The 27,198-nt window shown below is 38.8% G+C and overlaps 1 protein-coding gene across 1 annotated transcript in view; it reads right to left on the bottom strand.

Moving 5' to 3' along the window:
* Nucleotides 1–720: 720 nt before the first annotated feature.
* Nucleotides 721–27,198, bottom strand: part of pdhx (pyruvate dehydrogenase complex component X) — a 43,420-nt gene continuing 16,942 nt past the window's right edge. Inside the window, exons 4-11 of the mRNA XM_066668243.1 lie at nt 26,883–27,076; nt 22,711–22,809; nt 10,298–10,487; nt 8,478–8,625; nt 7,216–7,274; nt 5,444–5,602; nt 4,231–4,295; nt 721–3,287 (exon numbers count right to left, since the gene is read on the bottom strand). Coding sequence (XP_066524340.1) covers nt 3,017–3,287; nt 4,231–4,295; nt 5,444–5,602; nt 7,216–7,274; nt 8,478–8,625; nt 10,298–10,487; nt 22,711–22,809; nt 26,883–27,076 — 1,185 coding nt within the window. The 3' untranslated portion in view covers nt 721–3,016. The remainder of the gene's footprint in view (nt 3,288–4,230; nt 4,296–5,443; nt 5,603–7,215; nt 7,275–8,477; nt 8,626–10,297; nt 10,488–22,710; nt 22,810–26,882; nt 27,077–27,198) is intronic.

Here is a 27,198-nt window from a genome sequence, read left to right as displayed (position 1 = left end):
TTCAATGTTGTGTTCCTTGAATGCAGAATAATGAATACAAAGTAGAATTCTGAGTCTAGCACACTTCCTAGGAGCATGGAAAAGGAGCTGACAACAGTATGAAGAGAGGGTATCTTTGAAAAAATATTACAAAATCAAAGATTACCCTTTGTTTAAATACAAAGATAGCTTGGCTGAGAAATGTCAGAGAAGTAAGGGGCTAGTCAACAAAGTAAGAACCAAACCTGGAGTTCAAATAGTTTAAAGATGCAGACAAACGAGACTCCTAATGACTCTGCCAGACCTTGTAGACCAACCAGCATAAACAGTATGTAAGGCTTTTCTCTCAGAGAGGGAGGGAAAAGAAAAAACAAACAAGCAAGGCATCCTATTGTTTTAGATCCAATCGATTCTTTTTAACTTTCTATTGTGAGAAATCAGCTCAGCACTATGGCTATGACCAGATGTGAAAAAATAAATACAAAGCAGAGAGAGAGAAGCTGTTGTTTTCCTCAGAACAATAAACTGAGCAAATTTAGAACCCAAATCTCAGCTAATGTGTTCTGAATTACAGGGATCACGAGAAGCAGAATATGTAAAACACTAAGAAACATTGGACTTAAGGACACTATAACTGAAACCCAGGCAATGGGGGACAATGTTTAATACGGCAAATGGGACATTTATTTGTTTGCTGAAGCGTGAAAAATGACAGTATGCACTTTAAAAAAAACCTGTTGTATGCAAAGGTAAAGCCATCAAATTAAAGGGCATGATCAGACAATAAGATTTTTATCAGACCCGTGAGATAGTAATAGAGACTTCGAACTGCAATTTTGATTTTCCACCAGTCTCACCTCCAACTGCTTTTTTTAATGAGATCTCCCTGTCCCACTATGCTTCTTTACCCAAGGCGCAGAATGTCAAACTGAAGCTGGGGGCAGGCAAAATGTCAGATTCCACTTTGCTGTGTTAATGTGGCTTTTATTCTTGGATGCCTTCCATAAGATTTTCCCTAGTTTCATTTAAATGGATTTAGCATGGGCTGGAATGTTTGGTACCCCTTTAAAGCTAAGCTAGTGTGATATTAGTGGCTTCACCACAGGGCGGCTAACGAGGTAATTACTAAATCTTATACTTTCTGACATGACAGGAGCTCTTTAACATTATTCCATAATTCGATTACCGTTCCTTCATTAGTAATTAACAAGGTCATTTAGTCTGCCTCTTTGTAACCAAGGGCAAAATCCATAATTCATGACATTGCTGTTTCATTACTTTCCAGAAATAAAAACACACACACACACCTGTAAAAGGACAGGACATCAGACTGATTCAGACCTTGGTAGCATTACTGTTTTATGACTGACATCACAAAAAAGCTTATGAAAGGACATGCACACGTTAAGCTAAATGACACCCCTGTGTCTCCCCTCCTTATCCACTAGCACCAGCCTTAATCTTCACATTGTGATCATATGCCATGGACAATGCACTCTCAAACATCTGCTCCTCTCTGGTTGGGGGCCAGTTTGGTATGGTAGATCATTGTCTCATATAAAGGATGTCATCCCACTGTATCTGAGCAGGCTGATTGCTCATTTGCATATTAATTAGCCCTGGAATAGGCACGAAAACCAGCGTATGGTTGCATCTAATACCAGGAAAGGATTGCTGCAGCAATTACAGAGCACAGTCTGTGACTTAGATGGTGAAATCATGGGCACCTTTATTTGTTTCAGGGAACTTGACAGGTCTTTCAAATGCTTTGAAAGAGCAGCAGGCATGACAGCAGAATTGAATGATGGATTTCCTTTGGTGGACAGGCAGGGTATGGTAGTGTTGTGAAGGAGAAAAGGGCTGGGCTTGTGAGAATATGACTGACATTATGCAACAACGCCAGTGACAAACTCTTCAAGGCTGGCCATTGTAGAAGAGTGCTTCTACAGTCCTATTGTCAGAAAAGGGATTTCTGCTTCCCCACCACCCCCACCCCCTTCCTTTCTTTTCTCCTTCTGTGCACCTTCTATCCCAGCGGTTACTAGGATACAGTGAAGGGGTGCATGGCGAAATGGTAAAATGGAGGAACAGTGGGTACCCTGTAGCAGGCAGCTGGGAGGAATCAAAATCCTTTTAAAAAAACAAAACAAATAAATAAATAAAATACACAAGACAACAACAAATAAGCCACGCTAAAACTATTCCTTAACCCCATAGCTCTCAAACAGCCCCAAGCCTATTCCGTGCAGCCCTGTTCAGAGAAAGCACGCATCACTCTGAAACTAAAGCAAAAGAACAGGTTGAAATTCTGCACAGAGTTTTTCCTGCCTGCTGCTGCTCCATTGTGCCAGAATGCTGGGTTAGACTGGCATTGCCATGCTGTATGCGGACAGAATAATTATAACATTCAGTTGCTACAAAAAAAGTGTGTGATTAAAAAGCTGTGGCCACTTTAGAATCTGGGTTTGTTGCCTGATTAATTCATTTTTATTTTTTATACAATGGTGTAGGTTCTGTTTTGTAACACATGATAGTATTTGCTTTACTGTGTGATTTATGTCACACTGGAAGATACTGAAACTGAAATTTCAGTCCAAGGACAAAGCAACGTTACAGTGAACAAGATCACAGAATCTATAAGATAAACTTTCAGAGACCAAACATTTTAATAAAGAAATTTAAAATTTTAAAGTGCCATATCTTTCCAGTATGCCAAATGTGGTGTTATTGGCCTCAATAAATAGTCAAATAGATCCAAATGTACAATAGCAAAACTACTTTCAGTACTTCTCATTTATGCAGAATGAATGGCCAGTAAATTTTAGTGACAGACAAGGAACTAGCACACAGTGTGTACCAACTGCCTTAAAGTACTTTTAACCAGCACTACATGATGAACAGTAATAACTCCAGAACAGCAAACTTGACCATCTTTCTCAGCTGAAATCTGAAATCCCTACTATGCTACTTCAGTCCACTCAGTCCAATGTGCTCCCCTCTCCTTCTATTTCTCTTGCCGACACTGTTACTTTACAGACTAGGCTATAGCCATTCGCTGGGGCTTTTCCATGTTGGCACGAAATTTGTCCAAAAAGCGGGAGGCAAGTTCATCGTCCACTAGTCGTCCGTCGCTGGACAGGGTGACGGTCATTAGTTGCCTCGTACGGAGACTGGGAGGAGAGCCATCCGACATCTCAGTGGTCAGTGTCAGCTCACCCCTGGAGCGACCCACTGCCAAGATACAAGCCTGTGGAGGGTTGATCACTGCGCTGAAGCCACTGATGCCAAACATGCCCAGGTTTGAGATACTATGAAAGCAGAAAAGAACCAGATTCAGACAGGACACAAACATTTGCCATTTAGAACACAATGAAAGCTTCTCTGTAGATAATAAAGCAAAGGTTCTTTATTTCTCATGGATGCTGTACTGCCACAAAGAAAAGCCAGCAAACAGAGGTGAATCTTGCGTAAGTTGTTATTGTTAAACTTTGTTTTGGTTTTTTCAAAAACATTCAAGAGCTTGTCTCTGACTAGATTCATTTCAAGGCTAAACCTGTACTGTCCTCAGTCTTACTGGCACTGCAGTATTTTCACTTTCAGCTGCCCACAGGCAGTGAATTGTCTGGTCCACAGATTCAGATATAAGCTTCCTTGGCAGGAAGGTAAAAAAAAGCCACTTATACTGCTTAGCACATTGTCTTTTCCAATGTGGCTCAGTAGGACAACCAGATGAAAGCAGGTGATGCAAAATCTCAGAAATTAGACAATGAGTGATGACTTACTACTGGGATTTCTGGACTATCTTTACTGCAGAAAGCTCATTTATTTCTAAGCGACCCCATTAAGTCTCTGATGATGAAAAAAATGACTGCCTGTGCCTTGGGTGAAAGTGATTAAACTGATGACAATAATTTATGACTCTCGTCAGCTTCACACACCTAGAGCCCATTCACAGCCTTAAGATGGATAAATAAATTATTCAGGGCTTTGTGTACAATTTAAACATGTTCTCAAGACTGTGTTTTATCGGGTTTAACTACATTTAAGAGCTTATCACCAGGGATGATCGGATAATTAAAGGGAAGAGAGCTTATGACAAACAGATCAAGAGGGAAATGAGTTAAAGCTTGCTACTCACAAGCATTCCTGACAACTTTCAACCCTGCAGTCATTCTTTTGTGTTTTGGGGGTGAAAAAGGCTTAAGCTGGGGGGGGGGGGGGTAAATTTAAATCTGTTAATGAGGTATTTACCTGAAAGATCCCCCTTGGTATTCTTCTGGTAGCAGTTTTCCTGCCCTTGCTTTCTGTGCCAATGCCTGGGAATAAGAGAAGGGTAGAAAGGATGATAAGCGACATTGCAGGTGTCTTATCATTAAAACCTACTAAAAGCGCATACACCCAGCTGTGATCTGCAACGACTTAACACAGACCCAAGCCATTCCACCTTAATAGCTCCCAGTGATTTGCTTTCATCGCATAACACTGTGCAAATTGCTTATCATCAGTGAAATCTGAGTGAGACTGGCTGTGACTGTCTCAAATGAAAGGTTTCTCCAATGAAAGAAAGTCTCTGGAAGATTCTACACTATGACATTAGTAATACAACAATATCAGCACTCAGTAGAAGTACATTGCCCAAAATGAAAATAAAACCACCACAGCACTTGAGCAGAGTGCTTCTAAATAACCCAAGATGTCACTTAACACATGGACTGAGCCTCAATATTGAGCGTGACAATCTCATGTCCTCTTGTTACCATGGCAGTAAATTGGGTATAAGACACTGACACATCAGTCTGACTCCACTCGCTCATCCACAGACGTTTCGCCAACAAGTTGACAGAGATTCTGATATTTCAGTGGATTAAGCTGGCCTCACTGTCTGGATTCTGTCAGCTGCATTCTGGCTATCTGCCTCCTCCTACACGTCATGCCAAGATAGCAAACTTATGATTGGTCCTTTTGGGTGTCAGTCAAATTTCTTTTCCTGCCGTAGTAGGCGGTTCTTGGCCACGTTCGGTGACAAAAGGTACCAGACTCTCCCCAGGCACCCTAGAGTGTCTGGCAATGATAGACTAGATTCCACTTGACAGTAGAACTGTGGCTGTCGGCAGAGCAGTGGTCTACATCAGCTCATTGGAGATTGCATAGTGTGTGATCCTTTTCATCTCTTTCTGATCCAAAAATATAGTAAAACAGTCTTACACAAAGCCACTCAAATCTAACATTAAAACACAACTGTGGCATTATGTAAACCAAAAACATAAAAGCAGTTTCAGCTAAAGTGCTAATGATAATTGAAATACATTAGTCATCACAGAACACACCAGAGTTTCACGAGTCATTTGACCCAGCAGCCCAAGGGCTGGCCCAGGTGTTTCAAACGTCAGCATGCAGTCAGGTCTGACCTTTTGCTTTGCTTCATCAATGTTCAAAATGGTGAGGTTGCTATAGCAACAGTTACCTTGGCGTTGGCGGCAATCTCCTGCACACCTTTGTCTGCTGCATCTTTGATGATGGGGGTGATGAGGCCGCGGTCAGTTGCCACAGCGATGGAGATGTGGATGGAGTCAAGGGCCTGTGGTCCATCACCTGACCAGGTCACATTGACCTCTGGCATCTCCTACAGAAGTAATCAAAGGTAAAAATGAGGGCATATTCAAAACCAAACTGATTTGTATGCAATTCACTTGCTGACCTATCTGTTAAGTTTCTGAGCCGTTGTCAGTGAAGGTTAGACACACTATGGAACAAGGAGAGTAGGAGATTACAACACACTCAACACTGCAGACACACACACAGGCTTACTGACCAGTTTGTACCTAACTTTTGAGAAATTGCTTGGTAAAAAAATATAATGTACACAGCTTTCCCTATAATCCCAAAGTAGCTTCCAAGTCAAGATATGTTTGGTTTCCCAAATGAGCTTCTTTAGTTTTGCACTGGAGTTATGATGCAAATGTTAACAACCAGTAATAGCCACTTGCATCTACAATTTGCACAGTTCCTCAAATTATCTTGCTTATATACTACTCTTTTTGGAAATGAAATATAGTTTAATCCCTTTTTTCTTAAAAAATGGTATATGTTTTAGTGCCAGATATCACAACAAACAAACGCATTTGTGATGTTCCCCTCACTCATTGTGTTTAAAAACAAGCGTGATATGATTTACTTGTGGAGTCAGAATAATGCTAATACATAGCGTTTCAGTTTCCATCTCATTTCACATACTTCATTAGTTTTTAGCTCCAGTGAAAAATCTAAAAACACAAACAGGTCTCTTGGAAATATGCCTTGGAAAAATTGTTTAAATTCCAGCTATCGGTCCAAGGCTCTGAAGAAGCATTTGCCCTGCAGACATGATTGATGCCTGAACTCATTTTATCTGGACCTAGGGGATTCAGACTTTTAACCTCTTCCTCTTCTCTTCCACCAGCCCCCAGGAAGAAGATGCTGAGCCACTGGCTGCTTTATGTCTATGATTTCAGAGAAAGCAGAAGACAAGCTAAAAAGGCTATTGTATTGAGAAAAATATGGTTCCTGTGAATGGCATCTCCCAGCTAAGCGCTTTGTGTTGTGACACATATCAATGTGTGTGTCAGCAGAGACAGGATGGGAGGGAGCTGTAGACAATGTGACGATCAGACATTACTAGTGCATTGTCACCCTCCATCCCCTCTTTTCAAAGACAATGTTTTTTTTTTCTTAGAGACATACATCCTGCTAATTTCCCTTTTACTCTCAGTAACAGATGGAGAGCAAGGGAAAAAGGGTCTTACTTGAAATAGTTTCTATTTAAAAACCTGTCATCATCAGATTCTGTGATAAAGCAGCAACTTGATGAATCTACATGAAGAGCATTAGGGTAAGACAGAGGGGAACAGAGGGAAAGCCTGAAAGAATGAGACACTGAAAACAGAATTATGGGGACAGAATAATACTACATAAAAAGATGACAGATTTAACTTGTGTGTTTGTACATTACTGGTGACTGCTTTTAAAATCCTCCAATACAACTAGTGGAGGCTGATGCATGTCATTAACAAGCCATTATAAACATGAAACATCAATGCACTATTGTCACAAGTAAGTATCATGTTTAATGTGCTAATATTTTTTATTATGCTAAGTAATTCAACAGCACCGTCATTACATATTAAGTTGTAATTAAACAGTGAAATGGTTTCAGCTCATTTCAAAGCTGTGGAAATATAAAAGAGGCCAATTACTTACTCTGAGGGTGACAGCAGCAGCTTTGATAATGAAGTCATTGACCGACACTTTAATCTCCTCTGAAAACAGAATGAGAGAGACGTTTCCAAACTGATTTAGTGAATCTAGTGATGCACAAATACAACATACTGTAATCATAACCATGTTAAGCGATTTAACAAGTATTATTTTTCCAAAGTTTTTTTTGACACATTAAAATTTTAACAGCACATAATCCACTGCTGTTCTATTTTGTATGGTCAAATATTTATAAAGCCTGAATGTAACTCTCAATGAAAACGAATGATCAAGTAATTCCATAAATGAGATATGAAGATGTAATCTAAAAATATGTATTCAAACAATATCATGATAATATGGAAACAATATAATTTTCTTTAGAGTTGGTACAGAGAGAAGAAAATGTAGGTGTTGGTTGAAACAAATGACGAGTAAAGGAGTATGTTTAAAAATCTGTGAAGCGGAAAATCAATCAAATGTGCAAACGCTAAAAGATTTTTTGGGAAAACAGAACTTAGGATTAACTGCATTTGATTCATACATCAAGAAAAAAAATTAAGGCAGTTGTCATTATGTAAATTCATGTGGCCTGTCAAGTCAAATACCACTATCAAAAACCTCAGTCAGGTTCATGTGGTAGGTCAGATTTCGATGAGCTAAAACTTATAACTAACTAAAGCTTGGGAGACACTTTAGTAAAATTCTAATATGTTAAGGCCCTGTAAAATAATATTTAACAAATCTGATTAACTAAACGTTTCTTAACATTTCTTAAAGAATTGCTTAACACAGCATAAACAAAAGCATATTATAATGACGAATAAATATGGGATTGTATTGTGAGGTTAATGTGGGTGTTCACACAGTTTTATTTTGTGTGTTACCTCTTGCAATGCCACATTGCAAAGCTGCACTATGCACACACCCAATGTTTTAGATCTGTGGTTTTTAAAGTGCCGCCTACAACTGTGGTTATGATTTTGAGAACTTTTATAAACTAAACTACAAAACCTGCAATATACCTGTTCAGAAAGAAAGAAAAGCTGCTGACAGAAATAGAAACCATTTTGTGGGTATTTGTTTATAATTTAGCAAAGCAAGAACTGGAGTTTGTAAAGTGGTGCTATAAAGATTGGCCAGTAACCTTTCAGGTAGAAATGCCAGTCTGTTTTGTTATATATTTGAAGTGTTTTTAAAATAAAAGTTGGAGCTGAAAACAGTTATAAAGAACCTCCAATGAGTATGTGCCTTCTGCTTTGTACCTTGAGCTAACTCCTTACGAAGCTGCATGACAGCCCCAAGGTCACAGTCCACTGTGGCATAGGCATGGGGAATGGTGGTTTTGGACTGGGTTAGTCGTTGTGCGATAACCCTCCTCACATTAGAAGCTGGGACCTCTGTGAAGGTGCCCTGAATTTTAGAGAGAATGTAGTCAATACATCTTGCTAAAAGCATATACAGTTTCAAAGAGAGCCTCAACAGACTGATGTACAGCAAACAATTGACTGACTGACTTAAGTAGGAATGGAATATCTTGGTGATGTCATTTCACAGGTGGGTTTCCTATCAGTTTCCATTACTTAAAAGTGCACTGATCACTCCAATGTCAACAATGGTCATTTTGTTGTGTTGCTGGCTGTGGAAAAGAGAGAACAAAGAGCCGAACGACCATAGAGGTTCACCAAATTAAAAGTGTGTGTATTTTACTTTACTGTATAAAGTAGTACCAAAAGATTGTGAGCCTTAAAAGGAAGCAGTACTTCTTCCCTCTCTCATATCATCCAGCATGTTAAGGCATCACAACCTCATGTCCATAGCAATAATCCAAGCAGATGACTCATGTAAACAGGAGCTAAGCACATGGCTCAAAAAAGAGAGAGCGAAAAAAAAAATGCTTTTAAATTCCTCCCCTCCCTGCAGGCTTCTGGGGTGAGGCATCAGTCTTTAGAAAGAAGTCAAATGACTGGAATTTACTTTCCCTAGCATGCATACATACATTTTATGCCATTGATTAGAATTTTACAATGGTGACTGATATTTTATCCACATCTGACTCAATAACAAAACCAGTGCAAAGAAGTCAGTTAACCTGCAGTAAGAAATACAAATACAAATGCAGTGACTGATAAAATACTAACAAACACAAAACAAAACTGTACCACATGTGCAAGAACTGCATCTACTCCACGCCACGCCCCTTTCCTCACTCGCTGTAGTTTAAGCTTACTTCATCAAACTCTGCATAACCTTTCTGTATACCTTTAAAGAGGGCTCAGGGAGAGCTTTTTTTGTTGCATCTGCCCAGAGGGAAACCACAAAGTAGGATGGGCTGTAGTGGCAGCATATGGCACAGAATGAAAAGAAAGTGAGAGAAAGAAAGGAAGAAGGTGGAGGGCACTGGCATTTGCTCCTTGTAAAATGTGACTCAGAACCTACAGGGTGAGCTTGTCTGATTCGATTTCTTCATGCACCAGTGAGGTCTATGAGAGAGACCATTTTGCCCCACAGTGAAACAGCAGTTCCCACGCTGGAGATTACTACACATACCTCCAGTGACAGAACGAACACTGTCAAAGCATTCAGCTACTCCTAAATAAAGAGGAAATCTTCTGTTTTTACTAAATCAGAATCACTGGGGAATTTTCCAGGGAACATGTGTCAATGTTTGGTCTAACAATCACTCTAGCAACAGCAGTGTCAAATAAACAGCTGTAAGAGAATTGCCCTTTTCGAAGCAACTGCTTCTTACTTTGACTACGTATGCTATTAATTGTGAAACAAAAACTAAATTTCTCAAAATGTAACTTTCAAATGGACTATTTAATTTGTCAGATATATAAAGTGGTATTTACAAATTACATGTGGTGCTGGTTTTCAATGTTAAAATAAGTTAACATCCTACACAGGGATCATTCCTGCTTATTTTAACTGACTTGTCACTTTTTATTTGTTGAATTGAATATGTTATAAGAAAAACTGAATAACAATTGTGGCCTGTGCAATACATTTGCAACATTACTTATCTTTACATATAAATTGCATATAAATATATGCTCAAACTTATAGTTGCAGGGCTACTCACTGGAGCTCCAGGTTTGCCGGGCACTGAAACTGGTGGATAGAGTGGTCGGCCTGAGGCTGGAGGGGCTGAGGGTGGTGGGGGAGCAGGGGCTTGAGCTGAAGCAGTAGCAGGAGATGGAGGGGGTTGAGGAGCAGGCACTGAGGCCACATGAAGACCTGCATCACCCTTCTTCAGCAGGTTCAGAGCATCCCTGTGATCAAGAGTTGACACACAAAACAGAAGGGCAGAAAAAGATCATGAATTTGGGACCAGACAATGACCAGCACAAACTGTGAAGCAAGAAGCTGATGAGCTACTGCATCTGACTTAACAATAAGGGGACTACAGTCCGTAATCGTAAACAGTCAGTGGAGCAGGGGTGAATGGAAAGTGAGGCATGCAAAAACACACACACTAACACAAACACACACACACACCCTTGGCTGTTGGTGAGAACCGTTGCAAGGTATGATGAGAAATAACATAACCCAGGGGAAATTATGCTCTCTGTCACTTGTTTCAGTATCGTGCATCTAAGAACTTTATATACACTTCAGCAGTATCCTCCACCCACTCTCACACATTTGCACATCAGGAAACACCCTAAAAACCAATATTCAATCAAAAAAAGTTAAGATATCACACATTATATTTGAGACAAATCTGCTTGTAAATCCTTGATCATCAGGATCTATTATACAAAGGCCTCTAAATAACATCTGTTGTGGCATTCAGAAATATTTCCCTGCTGCTCAATAATAAAAGGCCTAATAAAAACAATCTGCTGAACAGAATCTCAGAAAAGAGTATGTTACAGCTGTAAAGAGGGAAAAAACAAACAAACAAATTTACCATTACAAACTTAAAAGAAGCTTTGAGCTGTTTGTCTTAGTCTTAGTTTGAGGGAAGCACAAATTTGTTTTGCTAATCTTCATGTAAAAACTCTGCTGGGACAGTGGGTTGTTGGTAAAGACGGAAAATGATAAGAGACTATTTCAACCATTTCCTCCATTCACACACCCATGTACACACTTGTGATAGAGCAAACACCCTGTCTCCAAAATGTGAAAATTAAAGAATATAAACGCCACAATCCTCTCTGAAACACTCCATTTAAACTCTTACATAAGTTAAATTACCTTTCCGTAAAATAAACATTTACAACGGGTGGCCAACAGCTGCTTTCTGATTTTGGTGATTTGTTGTTTTTTAAAAATGTTCTGTAAATACTGGACAAAGGAATTAGTCATTTATACATTCATTGCTCTTATAACACTCACAGCCTAGAGTGTCTAAACATGTCTTTGAATGATCTCATTGTTAACTTTAAGCATGTTAGAAACACTCCAGTTTGTTCTTCAGCTTGTTTTGGGGTGGTCACTTTCTGGTAAATGACTTTTTATGTACCAGAGGCATACCAGGATTACAGCACACGCAGACAAATACTTCTTTCATAAGGACTCAATGAAGCAGCAGTCTGTAACTTTCTGTTTCAAATTGAATAACCTGGTAAAATACATGCACACTCACAAAATTTAAGGGACAAAGTGAGTTACACAGAAATAGAAATATCTTCACACAAGCTTCTGATCAGAAGTGAGACATGTTATTGCATATTAACCTGAGGTTGGATAAACCAACAAGGCTCTTTATGAACAACTCTCAATCATGTGTGATTAAAAGAAAGTGACAAAACACCTGGCTGACATATCAAAAACCAGCGAATTGACTCTGATAGTTATCAAAGAGCTCGCGCCTTCAGGCATGCTTTTCATTACTGAAGAATAAATGCAGGAACATATCTTACCACATACCTGTGGTTCTTAAACGATATAAGCATAATACCATGTATTAAATCAGCTATTTACTGAATTTAGAAACTAGTCCTCGCGTGATAAGTTGTCCGGCTTTATTTTGCCAAGGGATCAAATTCACAATATATAATCAAATAATACAAGAACAACAACCTTCAGCTATAGATCCTGACTGGCTGAATCATGTTCAAAGCCAAAATACCTTATACACTGTCAGGCTGTGTAAGCCTCCCATCTGTGAGTGTGGGTCATGTGAAAGGTTTTTTGGCACTGTGCAGTTCAGCTCAGCACAGCCCAACAGCGCACACGAACACAGGTGCTGATGAAAAAAACTTATTTCAGAGAGAGCAAATGTCAGCGAATAGTTCCGGAAACAGTATGTGGACATAAAATGAGGAAATAAGCAAAATAAATGTTTCTACGTTGTTTAGAAACAAAGCTGGCCAGTTAACAGGCACTTGTGGTTTAGCACAAGTTGATTTTTTTCCAGCAAACTCAGTCTCAGAGCACAGATATTTAGGGGATAAAGCCTCATACCTGTGAGCAAAAAGTGGAGTGAAGTAGAGTGGGCGATATGGACAAAAAATAATATCTCTGTATTTTTTAGCTAAGTATTTATCTCAATATTTAACAAAAAGGCACTTCTGAGTCAAAGCGACATGTCCCAAAAGTCACACAGGAACTTTTATTAACATTCAGCTGTAGATGTACATGAGACACAGCCCAAAAATAAACTCTTGGCATATATTAAATAATAATGCTCCTTAAATAAAATAATATTCTTTTCCTGCATAACAAAGATTCATAGCTGTGCTATTAAACAAACAGAGCAAAAATAGCAAAAAGTTGATTTTTTTCCCCCCGTTTCCAGTGAATCAGACTTCACCAAAGTCTCCTGTGTGTACTCCTGTACATCTAGTAATTTGTGCAAATAACAAAACATGTAAACAGACTGAATGAAAAAAAAAAAATTCCTTCCTTCAGCCATCAGTAGGGCTGGCCGATACGGACAAAAAAAAAATCATCTCAATATATTTTAGCTGAATGGCAATATACGATACGATATACGTTGTGAAATAATGTGTTATAAACAGAGCATTCAGTTTTATGTGTTTGCTCAACCTCATCTCTCAATATTCAAATGAAAATCAAATGTATGTTTCAAATGTCAAAAGATTTTCCCCATAATTGTACATTGAAAACAATTCAGTTGTAAAGCAAAGAGAAAAAAAAAAGATGTCAGAATAATATTTTTATTTATCAAAATAAAGACTGAAGTACCTGTCAAATGACTTTATTAATTTACAGACCTACAGTGTCTGTAATAAAGTGCTTTAAAGAACAGTGTAAGGCTTTGGCTCTGTGCTCCCAGTGTGGACTTCTGGGAAATAGCTCGTCTGCAGACATGCATTTTAATCTCCCAATCTTCAATAAAGCGGATAGGGAAGGTCAAATATGGCTCCCAACTGAGACTTGACCATATATCTGCCGTCAAGGCAAAGTGTTTTACTCTCGTGACCTGATAGGAAAGGGTCTGTCAGACTTAAATGTACATGTTGGGCAGCACTTTTCATGCAAATAAATTGCCACTGGACAATTGGTATCGTGGGTCAGGAGTTTTAATCAGCATTTTGGAGCCCTTTTTCTCTACTGTCGAGACGGGGATCATACCCTTTGCTCTGTAGTAAACTACCGCTTTAGTAATACCACGCCACTTTGTACTTTTCTTTTCGCAAGGCACAGCGTTAGCTAATGAAGCTTGAAATGCTGTCTGAAGCAGTTTAGTGGCACTCTATTAGGACGTGAACACTTCAGAACAGTAGCACCACCTCTGAGTTTAACAGCTTCATACAGAAGTTTCTGTTTGCTGATGTAAGTGGTAAAATAGGCTGGGAGTAACTCCGCATTTTAACACTACCTCCAGCAGATAGCAGTTTCTGCTACTCATGTGACTGGTCAAATCTGAACCATTTACATTACCAAACCGCTGTTGTTCTTTTTCATGCTGTGTTACTTGGCTCCATTGTGTGTGTGTGTGTGTGTGTGTGTGTGTGTGTGTGTGTGTGAGACAGAAAACCCTGGTAAGGGCGGGGCTGTGAACAGAGCGAAGCAGACGAGTTGAGCAGAGCACAGAATGGCCCTGTACAAGATTAAGACTTTTAAAAACTTAAAATCGATATAAAATATAAAGCCTCGCTCCATGTACTATCTTCATTTATTTTAATGCATTGATATAACGGCCAGCCCTAGAGTGAAGTGTCTTCTGAGTACTGTTTTCAGCTTCCTTCCCATTTCTTTTAAACCAAACTCATTGCTAAAATTTTAGAACAATGCCAGAACATCACTACACGACTTAATTTAAAAAAATTTATTTCCACCACAAATCAATTTTTTGGACATCATGAGAAGAAAGAAAAGTTCATTTACCTGGCAGCTTTCCATTTAGCCTAAAGGAGCTTTAAAAGCATTAGAACATTACGTTCAAAGTAATGCATAGCAGCTAGGAGCTACAGAACAATGAATCACATCTCTGTACTTGCAGATATTACAAGTGATTATGGGATTTGGGAGAAAGTTAAATGCATCATGACAATAATGTTTTGCAATAACTCGCCCACTACTTCATGAAAGGTATGCAAGTCGCTTCAACTTGGGGAGAGGGTTGGAACAATTGGAGGGGGGGAGGGGTGTATGCTTCAGTGAGAAGACCATAGGTGTTGGAAAAGTATCCGGTACACTGTTAAGTCTAAGCTCTTGTTTTAGCACACTGCCTCTCTCTCTCCCTCTCACTCCTTAGACTTTTAGTAACAGCCACCTCCACCCACATTCTCCATTTACTCACACCCCTCCACTCCCTTTATTTTCCTCGTTTGTTGGTGTTACTGCCTGCCGTTGTTCAAGATGGTGGAATTTCCCAACACACTGGTGTACACACACAAGAATGAGTGCAAGTTTAATTCCCACAGCCCAGCTTGCTCCCTTAATGATAGCGGAATTCTCGCGTTTGCTGTAGTGGCATTGACTGTTTAAACATTTTTACTAAGATACATTGTTCAAACCTAATATTTTTATAACAACAGGTTCCTAAATGTTAATCATGCATTTAGCATGTAACAAATTGCATACACTGAATAACCACAAGACTTTGATTATCTTACTACAGTAGCACCTGTCGAGGTGTTGCAGGTGAACAGTCAAGTCCCAAAGCAGATGTGCTTGAGCAGGAAAAACGGGCAAGATTAAGGATCTGTGTCACTTTGACAAGGACCACGTTGTTATGGTCATATTGTTTTGGTCAGAGCACTGAAGAGTGTAGGGTGTTTGGTACCTACCATAATTGGTCAAGGGAAGAATAATCAGGGATTAAGGCTAGCATGCCTGGTTCAATCCCACAGTAGCAATAGCACAAATTGCTGAAAAATATAATGCTGGTTCTGATAGAACTTTATCAGACCACAGTGCATTTCAGCTTACTGTGCATAGGCCTTCATGCCCATGCTAACCCCTTCATTCTGTCATGCATCAATGAGCCTTAGGCAAACATGAATACGCTGCTGGTTCCCCAGGAATACCTCACAGAATTTTGACCACTGGTCCTTATCAGTCAGATTCTTACACTTGCCCATTTTTCCTGCTTTCAACATATCAAATTCAATTACAAGTGCTGTATAATAATGAAAAAAATAGTTATCATTCAATTCAGCTTTATTAAATAAATAAAACCTGGAAAACTCGCCATAGTTCTCCTTCACAAAGAAGAGGTGATGCATGGAAATTCAGTCTTTCAGAGTGGGCTTGTACACACTCCTGCTGACACAAATACACACACGACTGAAGCCAGACCTGACTGGAATATTAAAACCCACAGCCAGTTGGCCATAACTCTTGAACTGTAACATTCAGAGCACTAGAAACTAGAAATCTCTCTCTCTCTCTCCCTACCTATCTGCCTAGCTACATCACAGAGGGAAGGCTCTCACTGTGATGGGGATTCAATAAGCATGGATGATTAGGTCCTGATCCATGCCAACACAGGTTCCACTGCCAGCTCTATATGTACATGCTCATAGAGCTAGCAGAGGGTAAGAAAGAATAGTCTTTTTTTCCATTAGGAAATCAGGAAGTCATGTTCTTACAGAAACGGTTCAGTGAAAAAAAAATCAATTTACAGACTTATCTAAATGTGCACAAAGCCACATTGACATGTGATGAAAAATGAGCAAGACTTAATATGGCTATATGTTCTGACAACTGGTGCTGTGCAGAGTTCCGCTTTTAGTGCATGGGCAGTACACAGGACCAAAGGGAACTACATTGTGTTCAAAATTTCTGCTGTTTTCAGTTTGAAAAATAATTTCTTTACAAATCACAGAGTATCACAAAGAAAACATGACTGTAATCTGTGGTGAGCTGAGCATGTACACAATAAGAAGAGGTCACCTAGCACAACACCTTTTTCTAAAGTGTCTGGCCATGCTATTGACCTAAAAGATGAAGCTTTCTTTGCTTATTTTTTTTACAGTCCTCCTGTATCCAAAATAACATCAAGCTTGCAAAACCAAAGACGTGTTTCATAATGGGTACAAAATGTTATATGGCAGATTTCACCTTCTACAGGCAAATGGTAAAAAGAAATGACAAATCCTGAACAAACAGTACATTTAGTCCCTGTGCTCCACTCCTAAAGACAACTCTTGTATGTGCCCACACATGAATGTGTTCTAGCAGGGCCAATTATCTCACATTTACCATCTGACCTGAAACCTTGCAGAAAATCACTGGCGCCATGGAGTTTCTTTAAATCTCAGCAAGACTGAGCTCATAAAGAACAGAATGTCTATGGACATTGTACAGACACACAACCACAACATAACATAAATAAATAAATATAATATAAATAAAACATCATATTTTCCTCAGTGGATAGACTTTATAAATATTACCATTATTTTTTAATATCAGTTTTTTTTATAATACATAATTATTTCAGTTAACAGACTTGATGTAATGATGTAACTATTAAAATCAATATATATTAGTATGCAAATGGAGATATGCCTCGCTGGTTAACGAATAAGCAGCTCTACCACTGGAACAAGAGGATAAACTCAGCCATTTTTACCTGTCCACATATTAATATAGTCCAGATTTTTAGATTTGACAGCCACAAAACTGTGCTTTGTAACTGACTGAATGGCAAAAGCACACCACGCTTACCACTTAAAAACATAACACCATGATATGACCTGCCACGTCTCAGGGAAGCGGCCCAGAAAATGCAATAAGGAGTAAACGTGTCAATGGCTGTATAGTCCATACAGTTTACTGTGACAACCAAATATGATATCCTACACACTCCCACTCCCTCTGTCATCTGGTCTGAAGCCACATAGGTTCCGAACCCCTTTTCAGACATTTACCATATTTTATGAAACTAACTAACTCTAAATAATGGCTTTATTATGTCAATCTGAAACATGAAAATCATATCAAGGGTGCTCTTCAAGCCCTCTGCTGTTTATTTAGTCCTCTTGGATTTGCTTGTGGAGAGACTTCCAAAAGGAGGGAGCAGTTACGGGAAAGTTCTGCACCCCGAGGTCCAGTGCTTAGTCCTAGATGGTATGGAAGGTTTCAGGAAGGATTGTAATGCTGAAGCAGGTTAGTGAGATAGGATAGGGCCTGGTTGTGGAGGGCTTTGTGAGTGAACAGAAGAATATTGAACTGAAACAGGAAGCCAGTGAAGTTTCTGAAGGACAGATGTGATGTGACAGTGAGAACGGGAGTAAGTGAGTAGGCGTGCAGCTGAACTTTGTATATACACTGGAGTGTATTGAGGATTCTGGGCGATGTGCAGTAGAGAATGCTGTGGCAATAATCAATTCTGGATGTGATAACGACATAGATCAAAATTTCAGCAGCAGAAAAGGAGAGTGAAGGATGGATGTGTGCTATGCTTTTTAGATGAAAAAAAGGCAGTGATACGAGTAGCGATTTGATTTACATGATGTTCAAAGCAGAACATACCATCAAAAATTATGCAGAGGTTATGGATGTGTGAAGGAGGAGGCAAGAGTGGGGTTTTTGGCTGTGAAGCAAAAGTTGAGATTGTGAAAGAGTTGGCACGAATGATGATCATGTCAGATTACAGTATAATTTGAGAAAATTTGTTTGCATCCATGATTTAATTTCAGTAATGCAGTCAGTCAGAGTGGAGTGAACTGGAGTAGTGATGGATTTTGTGGAAATGTAAAGCTGGACATTGATTCAGCATATTATGGAAACGTATAATATTACCTAAGGTGAGCATGTAGAGGATAAAAAGAAGGGGGCTCAAAGGCCGAGTCTCGGGGAACATCTTGGGACAGAGGTGCAATGGAAAAAGGTGCAGTAATTAACGTGCCAGCTGTTTCTGATGTGTGAGATAAGATTGTAGCCAGTAAAGGGCAGTACTAGTTATGTTGAGAGGGGATTCAAAAGCAGGCTTTAAGTTGGCAGGTAACAATACATTCTAGTATTTTTGACAGGTAAGGAAGATTAGAAATGGGCAGAAAATTACTTATATTGTCAGAATCGAGTCTAGTTTTTTTTGAGAATGGCTGTGACAGCAGCCAATTTAAGAGCTGGGGGAACTGAGCCAAAACTGAGAGAGGACTTGATGACTTCTGTGATGAGTGGGGAGAGAGCTGAAAAACAGTCCTTGATATGTTTAGAGGAAACAGGATCCAGAAGACAGGTGAAGCTTTTCATTCCTATCATGATTTCAGACAGCTCCACTGGGGACACAGAAGAGAACTGAGACAGAGATTCAGTAGAGTAGACTCAGTGGGGGGTAGAGGAAGCAGAGGAGGTGGTCAAAGTGATGTAAACTGTATCAATATTTGTTTGAAAATAGGAAATGAAAGAGTTGCACTTTTCAAACGTAAATGATTTTGAGGTGGTGTCAATAGGTCTATGAAGATTATTTATAGTGAAAAAGAGAGCCTTGGAGTTATTAGAGCTAGAATGTGTGAGGTCTGAATAGTAGAGGGACTGGGCTTCAGTAAGAGCACCTTTGTACTGCTGAAGGTAATCTGAACAGACTTGAAGATATATTGTTAGACCAGATTTCTATAAAAGTCTTTCAAGCCGGCACTTATGGGATTTCATTTGGAGTTCAGGTGTAATCCAAGGAGCATATTCATTTCATATTTCAGATCTGCTAGAAGTGTATGAACCCAGTAGGGCCCTTAGATCACTCGGGACTGGTCAGCTAGTGGTGCCCCGGGTCAGAACCACACAGAGGGAGGAAGCCTTCAGTCACTATGCTGCCTGCACCTGAAACAGACTCCTGGAAGACATCAGACTAGACTAAAGATCTATACTAAAGAATCTAAACTAAAGACCTTCCTGTTCTCCTGTGCCTTTGAGTAGCGCTGCACTTAGATTGAATTAAAAATGTAGATCTACTTATTTTATTTCTAGTTACATTTTAATAACTGTACTCTTTTATTACTGTTTTATTGTCTTTTATTTTATTTAAAATTTTACTGAATATATTTTAATCATTTTTATTATATATTCTGTTTTAATTCTATTTTATACTTTTTAATTGCTTTTTTTTTCCTTTTACTGTTTAAATTCTACTGTAATTTTTCTGCATCGCTTTGTAAAGAACTTTGAAATGCCATTGTGTACAAAAGATGCTCTATAAATAAACTTGCCTTGCAGAATGAGTGAATGGGACGAGTCTGGTTTTAATAGGAGCCAAGTGATCTAGGAAGGAAGACAGCGTGTCATAATAGTATTCAACAAGGTTAGATGTATTACCAGGCAACAGAAGAGGGGAGGCAGATATTTTACTGACAAGAGCAGCTGAGAGTGCTGAGGAAGGAATCGATTTGACATTTCTGAAAGTTATTTTGCGTTTATATTTTGAGATTGGAAGAGGAACGTCAATGTCCATGATGATTGCCAGATGGTCAGAGATATTAAGGTCAAAGCTGGAGAGCTGATGTAATAAGACACCAGTAGGGCAGACAAAATCTAGTGTATGGCCATGATTGTGAGTAAGGAAATCTGTGTGTTGGGTGGGGGGGGGGGGGGGTTTGCTGCACAACTTACTTCCAATTCTTTGACATAAATCTAATAACAACCAATGGATGTGAACACGCAATTACCCAGTTCTGAAGAGAAATCTTTCTAATAAGCTTAAGGCTATTGCAGGAATTCTCAAACTTAGTCTTCTAACATGAGACAGGGTCTGAGGCAACTCTTTTCCCCATATGTAGTGAATCAATATCTTTTTCCAAATTAAAGGGCCTACACCACAAAACATTTCTCAAAGTCCTTTCAAGTTACTAATAATTACTGCTGGTATTGACAATCACACTAATTCTCAAGAAGAGAACACATTTCTTTTATTTCATTTCTAGTTAAATGCATACATTTTGAAGACATGTTTATGGGATTAGATATAATATAACTCACTTGCCTTAAGAAGGAGGGAGGACAGTGAAATGAGAATTTACAAAATAGAAATGTTCCACAGTCTTCTACTTGAAACATGAAACCTTTGCCTCAGACATTGTATCTAAAATGTTTAACAGGACAAGTTTAAACATAGTTGGGGTTATAGAGGCAAACTTAATCAAATTCATTTAGACTATTCAAATATGGCATAGTAAGGTAATCCATTAATTCCTTCCTCCATTCATTCATTGCCTGTAACCGCCTATCTAGTTTACTGCCGCTGTGGTTCCAGAGCCTACCCGGAATCACTGGGCGCAAGATGGGAACACACCCTGGAAGGGGTGCCAGTCCTTCGTAGAGTGACACACACTCATATAGGCAAAACAGCTAAAGAAATAGAGTAAAACCTGTTTAGAGCACAGTTGCCTGGTAACCACATAGAGCACCTTGGTTGCTATAAGATGCATGTAGATATAGGAACATAGGTGATGCTGTTATTTGAGAATTGATTAGACTGTGGCAGTCCAACATAGCATGAACCACCCTTTTGTCTTGCACATTTTGAAGTGCATTGTTCTCACTAGTTATGGAGGGAAACAGAACCCATTTCCTTATAACCTCACAAAAACTAATATTTCTTCAGATTGTCAGATTAAGTTATTTAAAGATCTGGGTTGAAATAGCAGCCCACAAAGCAACTGAACTGATAAGCATGTCTACACTGATCTCATTGGCTTGAGAGAAATCCCATTTGTCCTTTCCTTTCTTTGTTCTCTAACAACAACACATAGCGAGCATTTCAGAAATATGTGAAGCAGCCACAGGGAATGCTTAATATTTATTAAAAACAAACAAAAGGTAAACTCACAGTAAACTATTTCTCTCATAGCATTTGAACTATGCACATACAATATGCTTGATAAAGCATATGGTGTTTGTAATAATAAGTTTAATTCCTATACCTATGTTGGCACCTCTGTAGAACACACACAGACATGCAAATACAGGTACAAAGCAACATTACCATGTTTTTAAAACGTATATTTGATTCACTCATCACTCTCTTTCATTAACTCTTGCAAGGATTACGTAATGGTGGGTGACCTCATCCTAATACAATATGGTCTTGTTTATTTACCCAATTTGCCGAACCACAGCACCAGCCTGGCAGCAGGGAGGGCGCCAGCCTCGAGCTTAATCTTATCAGATAAACCAGCAAAATGGAGACAAAAGATTGCAGTGTTTTATTAAGTGAGATGGATGAAATATAGGTTTTCACAGACATACACAGTCATATTCATGGGTGGGACTGGTCACATGATACTCTTTGCTAATCTGAAGTGTAAATAAGGACACAAGGACAAAGGACCCACTTTTGCATATTTTAAATGCTATTCTGTTTACACACTGGACAAATTTAAAAGAAAATTCTGCTTATGGCATATTTCATTTCCCCAATAGGTTTCTCTCAGCAAACACAATGACACTGTGTTCAAATTTCACATGTAGAGCATATGTTATATTTCACAATGAAAATCACTGCTCTAATTTCAAGCAGGCCATGGGCTGCTGTTTCTGTGCATGTGTCCATGCATTAGGCAGACAAAAAGGCATCCAGATCACATTCTATTGATTATTCTCTGGACTTTGAGCTCCAGTATGTGTTTCCTTAGACATTTGTGCTAGAGACCCCATGAATGTGCTGCTGGCTACGTCCTCAGTGTGGGGTCTTTATATTTCTGCTCAGCTTTCTATAGGCTTAGTTCTCAAAGCTTTAAAGACCTTAAGTTACAATAATGTCTGTGAAGTATCCTGACCTTTTTTACCACATCCCTCCCCCCTCCTCCCTCTTTCCCTCTCCTCTGTTTCTATGCAGGAGAAGCAGGGAGACAGGGTTGTCATGGTAATACATGTTGCTAATGAGACTGGCCAGTGGGATGCTGGGTAGTGCAGCAGGCCCCCAGTGGCAGGCAGAGTGCATTAGAAACATGCTCTCAGCTCATGACATTAAACCAAGTACAAATAAAACATCTCTCTTTCCAGCTCTCCTCCTCTCTGTGTGCGCCTACAAACACACTCACACTTCTGAGCAGTTACTGTGACACTGCAACATAGTTATTATGGAAGCTTCCTTCTTTTTTGTGCGTGATGTGCGTTTTCTTTCAGACTCACTCTTTTGTGATGAGGCCTCGTGGGCCAGTGGCTGTGGCTAGGTGAGGGTCCAGTCCATGTGTGTCCAGAATGTGTCTTGCAGCAGGACTTAAACGTAGCCTGTTGAAAACATACACACATTCCCATTCAGTGTGTTTATTTCTGGTCTAGACAAAAGCAGATAATAAGTTGTAATTTAGCCCCTAAGCATTCATACTGACACATTAAACACTACATTAATAAACACTACCAGAAATTCATTTGATGCAGGGACCAACAAAGGTATGTAGAGAAGAGGGGATAATAAACCCTTTCCTTGGCCCATTTAGGCATCTTTGGTCTGTTTACTATGCATTTCTTTTTGAAAGGGACAAATGCAGACTTTTTTTGATGTCTCAATCCCTGCTTATTTTGTCAACATTAGGATTCAGCCAGGAGACTTACTTAATCTAATCTAATGAACCCCGTTAAGAAAGCAACCACATCAATTGAACCAGACATGTCTGAACACATCCTTGTTCTGCAAACAGAAAGGTGACAAACGTAAATTAGGGCCAAAATGAAAAAACAAAGAAATTAGGTAAATGATTCTAGGCTAATATAAGATACATATGAATAGTAGCAAAGACTAGGCCTGTAACAATCAGTCGACAGAACCAAGGTGGGAAAACAAGCAATGCTTCTTCAGGTCCCAGGGAAATAACAGTATAACTGAGCAGTATTGATTACAAAGCGTCCATGGGTGTCTAGAAAATCACTATGTAAATGTAACGATTAACGAATAATAAAAATAACACTAATGAATGATTATGTCATTCTAAATTGGGTGTTATATTGAACATCCAGTCTGGATCAAGGAAATATACTCCAACTTAAATATACTTCAATGTATTTATCAAATCTATTCGATAACTTTCTGGGCATTGTCCTAATAACCCAATGAATGCACTTCATTGACATCTTAGTTCAAGATAAAACAGTAACATTCTTTGAGTGTTTTACTCACTTGATATGTATAACAGAGCTTAAAAGAACATGTAAATCTTGCAAAATAAATGGCAAAATTTTACTGGCATCTTAATATTTGACCAAAATATAGATGTGGACAGTATAACAACAACTGAAATGACAGTAACATTTTAAACAGCAAAATCAGTGTTTGTTGTGACTCCATTAACAGTTGTAATGACAGTCATGTTTGGATGCAAGAAGCCTTTTCCTGAACAGCAAACCAGTAAATATAATAAATATGCAAATAGTGCAAAGACAAGCTGGAACAAAATATTAACCATGTGCTGTAAATGGGAAGCAGCAGCAAAAGTAAACTTATGTCTGTGGTTTGCTTCACCCTGGTAATTTAAAACAAAAAGCATATGAACTCTATGCCTCACAATGCAACAAAAAAAAAAAAAAGAGACATCCCTCTGACCTTATACAATCAACTATTTATTAAGAATAACACAAAGATCTAAATAGAATAATACTAAAACAGAGTATTTTGTATTATGAATGCTATTACGAGGATTATGTACACTCTGGTGTCATTAGGAGTGGGTATGTGTTGGCTCTTACAGTAAACATGCATTTTTACTTTGGCTTTGTAGAACACTTACACAAGACATGACTCACTTGCGTAGCGAGCTTACAATCTTAAGGACACAAGGCTTTTGTCCTTCTGAAGTAGACTAACTTTTCATAACTTTTTATTAAATTCTAAAAGAGCAGTGCTACTAGAACAAAAACATGTTAAAAGGAGGTCATTTAAATAAAAAGGCCAATTTCAAAAGATTTTCAAAGAAGCGTTTTCATAGCTCTTGCTCTCAGTTCCTCTGAATGCCATACCTGCAATTTTAAGCAAAAGGGCTCTTGACACTGCTTTCACATATGCAATTTAGTCTTGCCTTCATGTCAACTTCTCCTTCCCACAGCCAAGCCAACAGCCTAGTCTTACAAATTTAAAATAGCATTAACCTTCTTCTAATTTAGAACATGGTTTGACCTTTTAATTCTAATATTATATGAATATCTAATTCTAATATGCTGAAACTGAACTGAAGCATTGATAAATATCATCTTATGTTCTTTACATAACATGTACAAAACTTCATAAGACCATTTTGACGAAACTCTATACTAGAAATATAGTTATGTTTATAAATAGTTATGCATTTATGTTTATAAATGAAACAATAATACAAACAAATCTATACACAAACGAGATAGATATCTGCAGCAACTTCACTGTGGGTATGTGGGATTTTGGGTAAATAATACAACTGTAAAACACACAACCAACAATAAATAATGTTAACGAACGTGCGTCACAGCGATGGTGTCCATTTAACAGCGCTAATGGTGCTAAAAACAAGTAAACAATATTCCCTTACAACAGCTACAAATGAATAGACTACATACTATGGCATCTATCAAATTACCTCTCTGAAAGTGAATTTCAGTCACGTATGCCACTACCAAAACTACACATGCCTCAAAATAAGTTAGTGGGTGGATGGATGGATGGATGGAATATGTCGAGACTTGACTATGTTAAAAACTTTTTACAGAATATTAATCCTAAATCTTAACTAAATTTAGTTTCATTAACTCTTAAATAAAAATCTTGCTCCACTCATAACCATGCTGGCTGAAATACACTTATAGCACCCTTCATCTAAATCTGTTCCAGCAAATATATATCAGCTGCAATCGAGCAGCTAGTTTTCTCGCTAGTTCAATGTATTCTTTGCAAGATGAGAGGAAATGTAATGCATGGTTAAAGTACAGTTGCAGCCAGTCTGTGGGTTGAACAAATTCAACAGGGAGGACCACAGATGGCAGTGGGTTGAGTTCATACTGACAAAGACATTCAATATGATACTAAAAACTCATGCCATATTTGCATCAAATTATCTGGACGATGTCCAGCCAAGGTTGCCACTCTCTGGGAGGATTTGAATAAGTCTGCCATCGCATTAGTTAGGCGTCACCAGGGAAATTCTTGAATATCAGAACACTATGTGCACCATGCACTGGCATTTTACCTGATTTAATAATAACCTGTGCAGCCAAGATGTAAAAAGTGAATGCAGATGAAAAGAGTAGCTGCTGTCATCAAGCCTAATAAACTTAGGAGAGTGAGGAATGTCAGGCAACCTCCAGGCCTAACATGAGAAAGGAGACCAAGAACGTCTTGAGTATGTGTGGAGGTCAATTAAGCACACACAGAAGATGAGTTAATGTAGATCTAAACACATGGGCAACATGGATAAACCTGACCCAGCCAAACTCAGTAGATTGACAAGTTAGATTTAGTATAGTCCAAAGCAGCAGCATATAGGCGTTTTATACTGGCTAGTGCCACAACAAAACACTGGAGCAAAACTGCAGAAATGAACTGCTCTACTTGGCATAACGAAGGATGAATTTCTCATAGCATTCTTAGCATTCTTGCTGCACATGAAATCATGTGACAAAGCCAAAGAGATGGAATTAACCTCCACAAAACTCTTGTCCACAAAAGAGTTTAAACGTAGCTATAGTGAGGTGATCAGGATTAAGAATTATACAATTAACATGGGTTTGCTTTAAATAGAATGCAGGAAGAGGGCTTATATATTTTAACATATTGCAATGGGAACTATAGTACATAATATGGTAAGATTATCTATTAAGATTCTCTTATTATTATAGTACATAATATGGTAAGTTTATCTTGTTGAAGCACTTGCACTCAAGCATTGACTATCCAGTTAAGGGGACCTTCAATTAAATACAACAGAGAGTACTGCTTGTTTAAAAGGATGCTTCTTATTGGAATAACGACCTTATAAATTCTTCCATTCCCTTAAAATTCCTGGATATGAAACATATTTGATGCAGCAGCAACAAGGAATATTTATAGATAAATATGATAGTGAAGGACATGATAACTAAGAGAAAAATCTCATGTTGGGCATGCATCACCTATAAACACACTCCATCCATCCATCCATTATCTGTAACCGCTTATCCAATTTAGGGTCGCGGGGGGTCCAGAGCCTACCTGGAATCATCGGGCGCAAGGCGGGAATACACCCTGGAGGGGACGCCAGTCCTTCTATAAACACACTCAATAACTGCAATTCACCCTGTGTAAAAAGCCCTTGTACATGTCAGTATGAAATGTCAATAGAAGTTTTGTCATTTTTACATACTGTCCAGGAGGTGTAGCTCTGGGGGGCGGGGCTTCAGGAGCTGCAGTGGGATGAGTGACTGTTGGTTGTGGAGGAGATGGAGAAGACTCTGAAGAGACAACAGTAGGGATTTCTACTTGTTTATAGTCTTCTCCTTCCTCAACCATCACGGCAATCAGAGTCCCCAAACGCACATTCTTGCTACCTTCCTCTATCTGAGAGAGGGAGGGAGAGAGAGAGAGAGAGAGAGAGAGAGAGAGAGAGAGAGAGAAATATCAATTAATCAAATATCTGAAAACTACGTTAAGTACTACCACCCAATACATCACAATCTTAA

The sequence above is a fragment of the Hoplias malabaricus genome, chromosome 4 (genome assembly GCF_029633855.1).
Source record: "Hoplias malabaricus isolate fHopMal1 chromosome 4, fHopMal1.hap1, whole genome shotgun sequence".
Taxonomy (NCBI): domain Eukaryota; kingdom Metazoa; phylum Chordata; class Actinopteri; order Characiformes; family Erythrinidae; genus Hoplias; species Hoplias malabaricus.
This window is presented reverse-complemented; position numbering and strand designations above follow the sequence as displayed.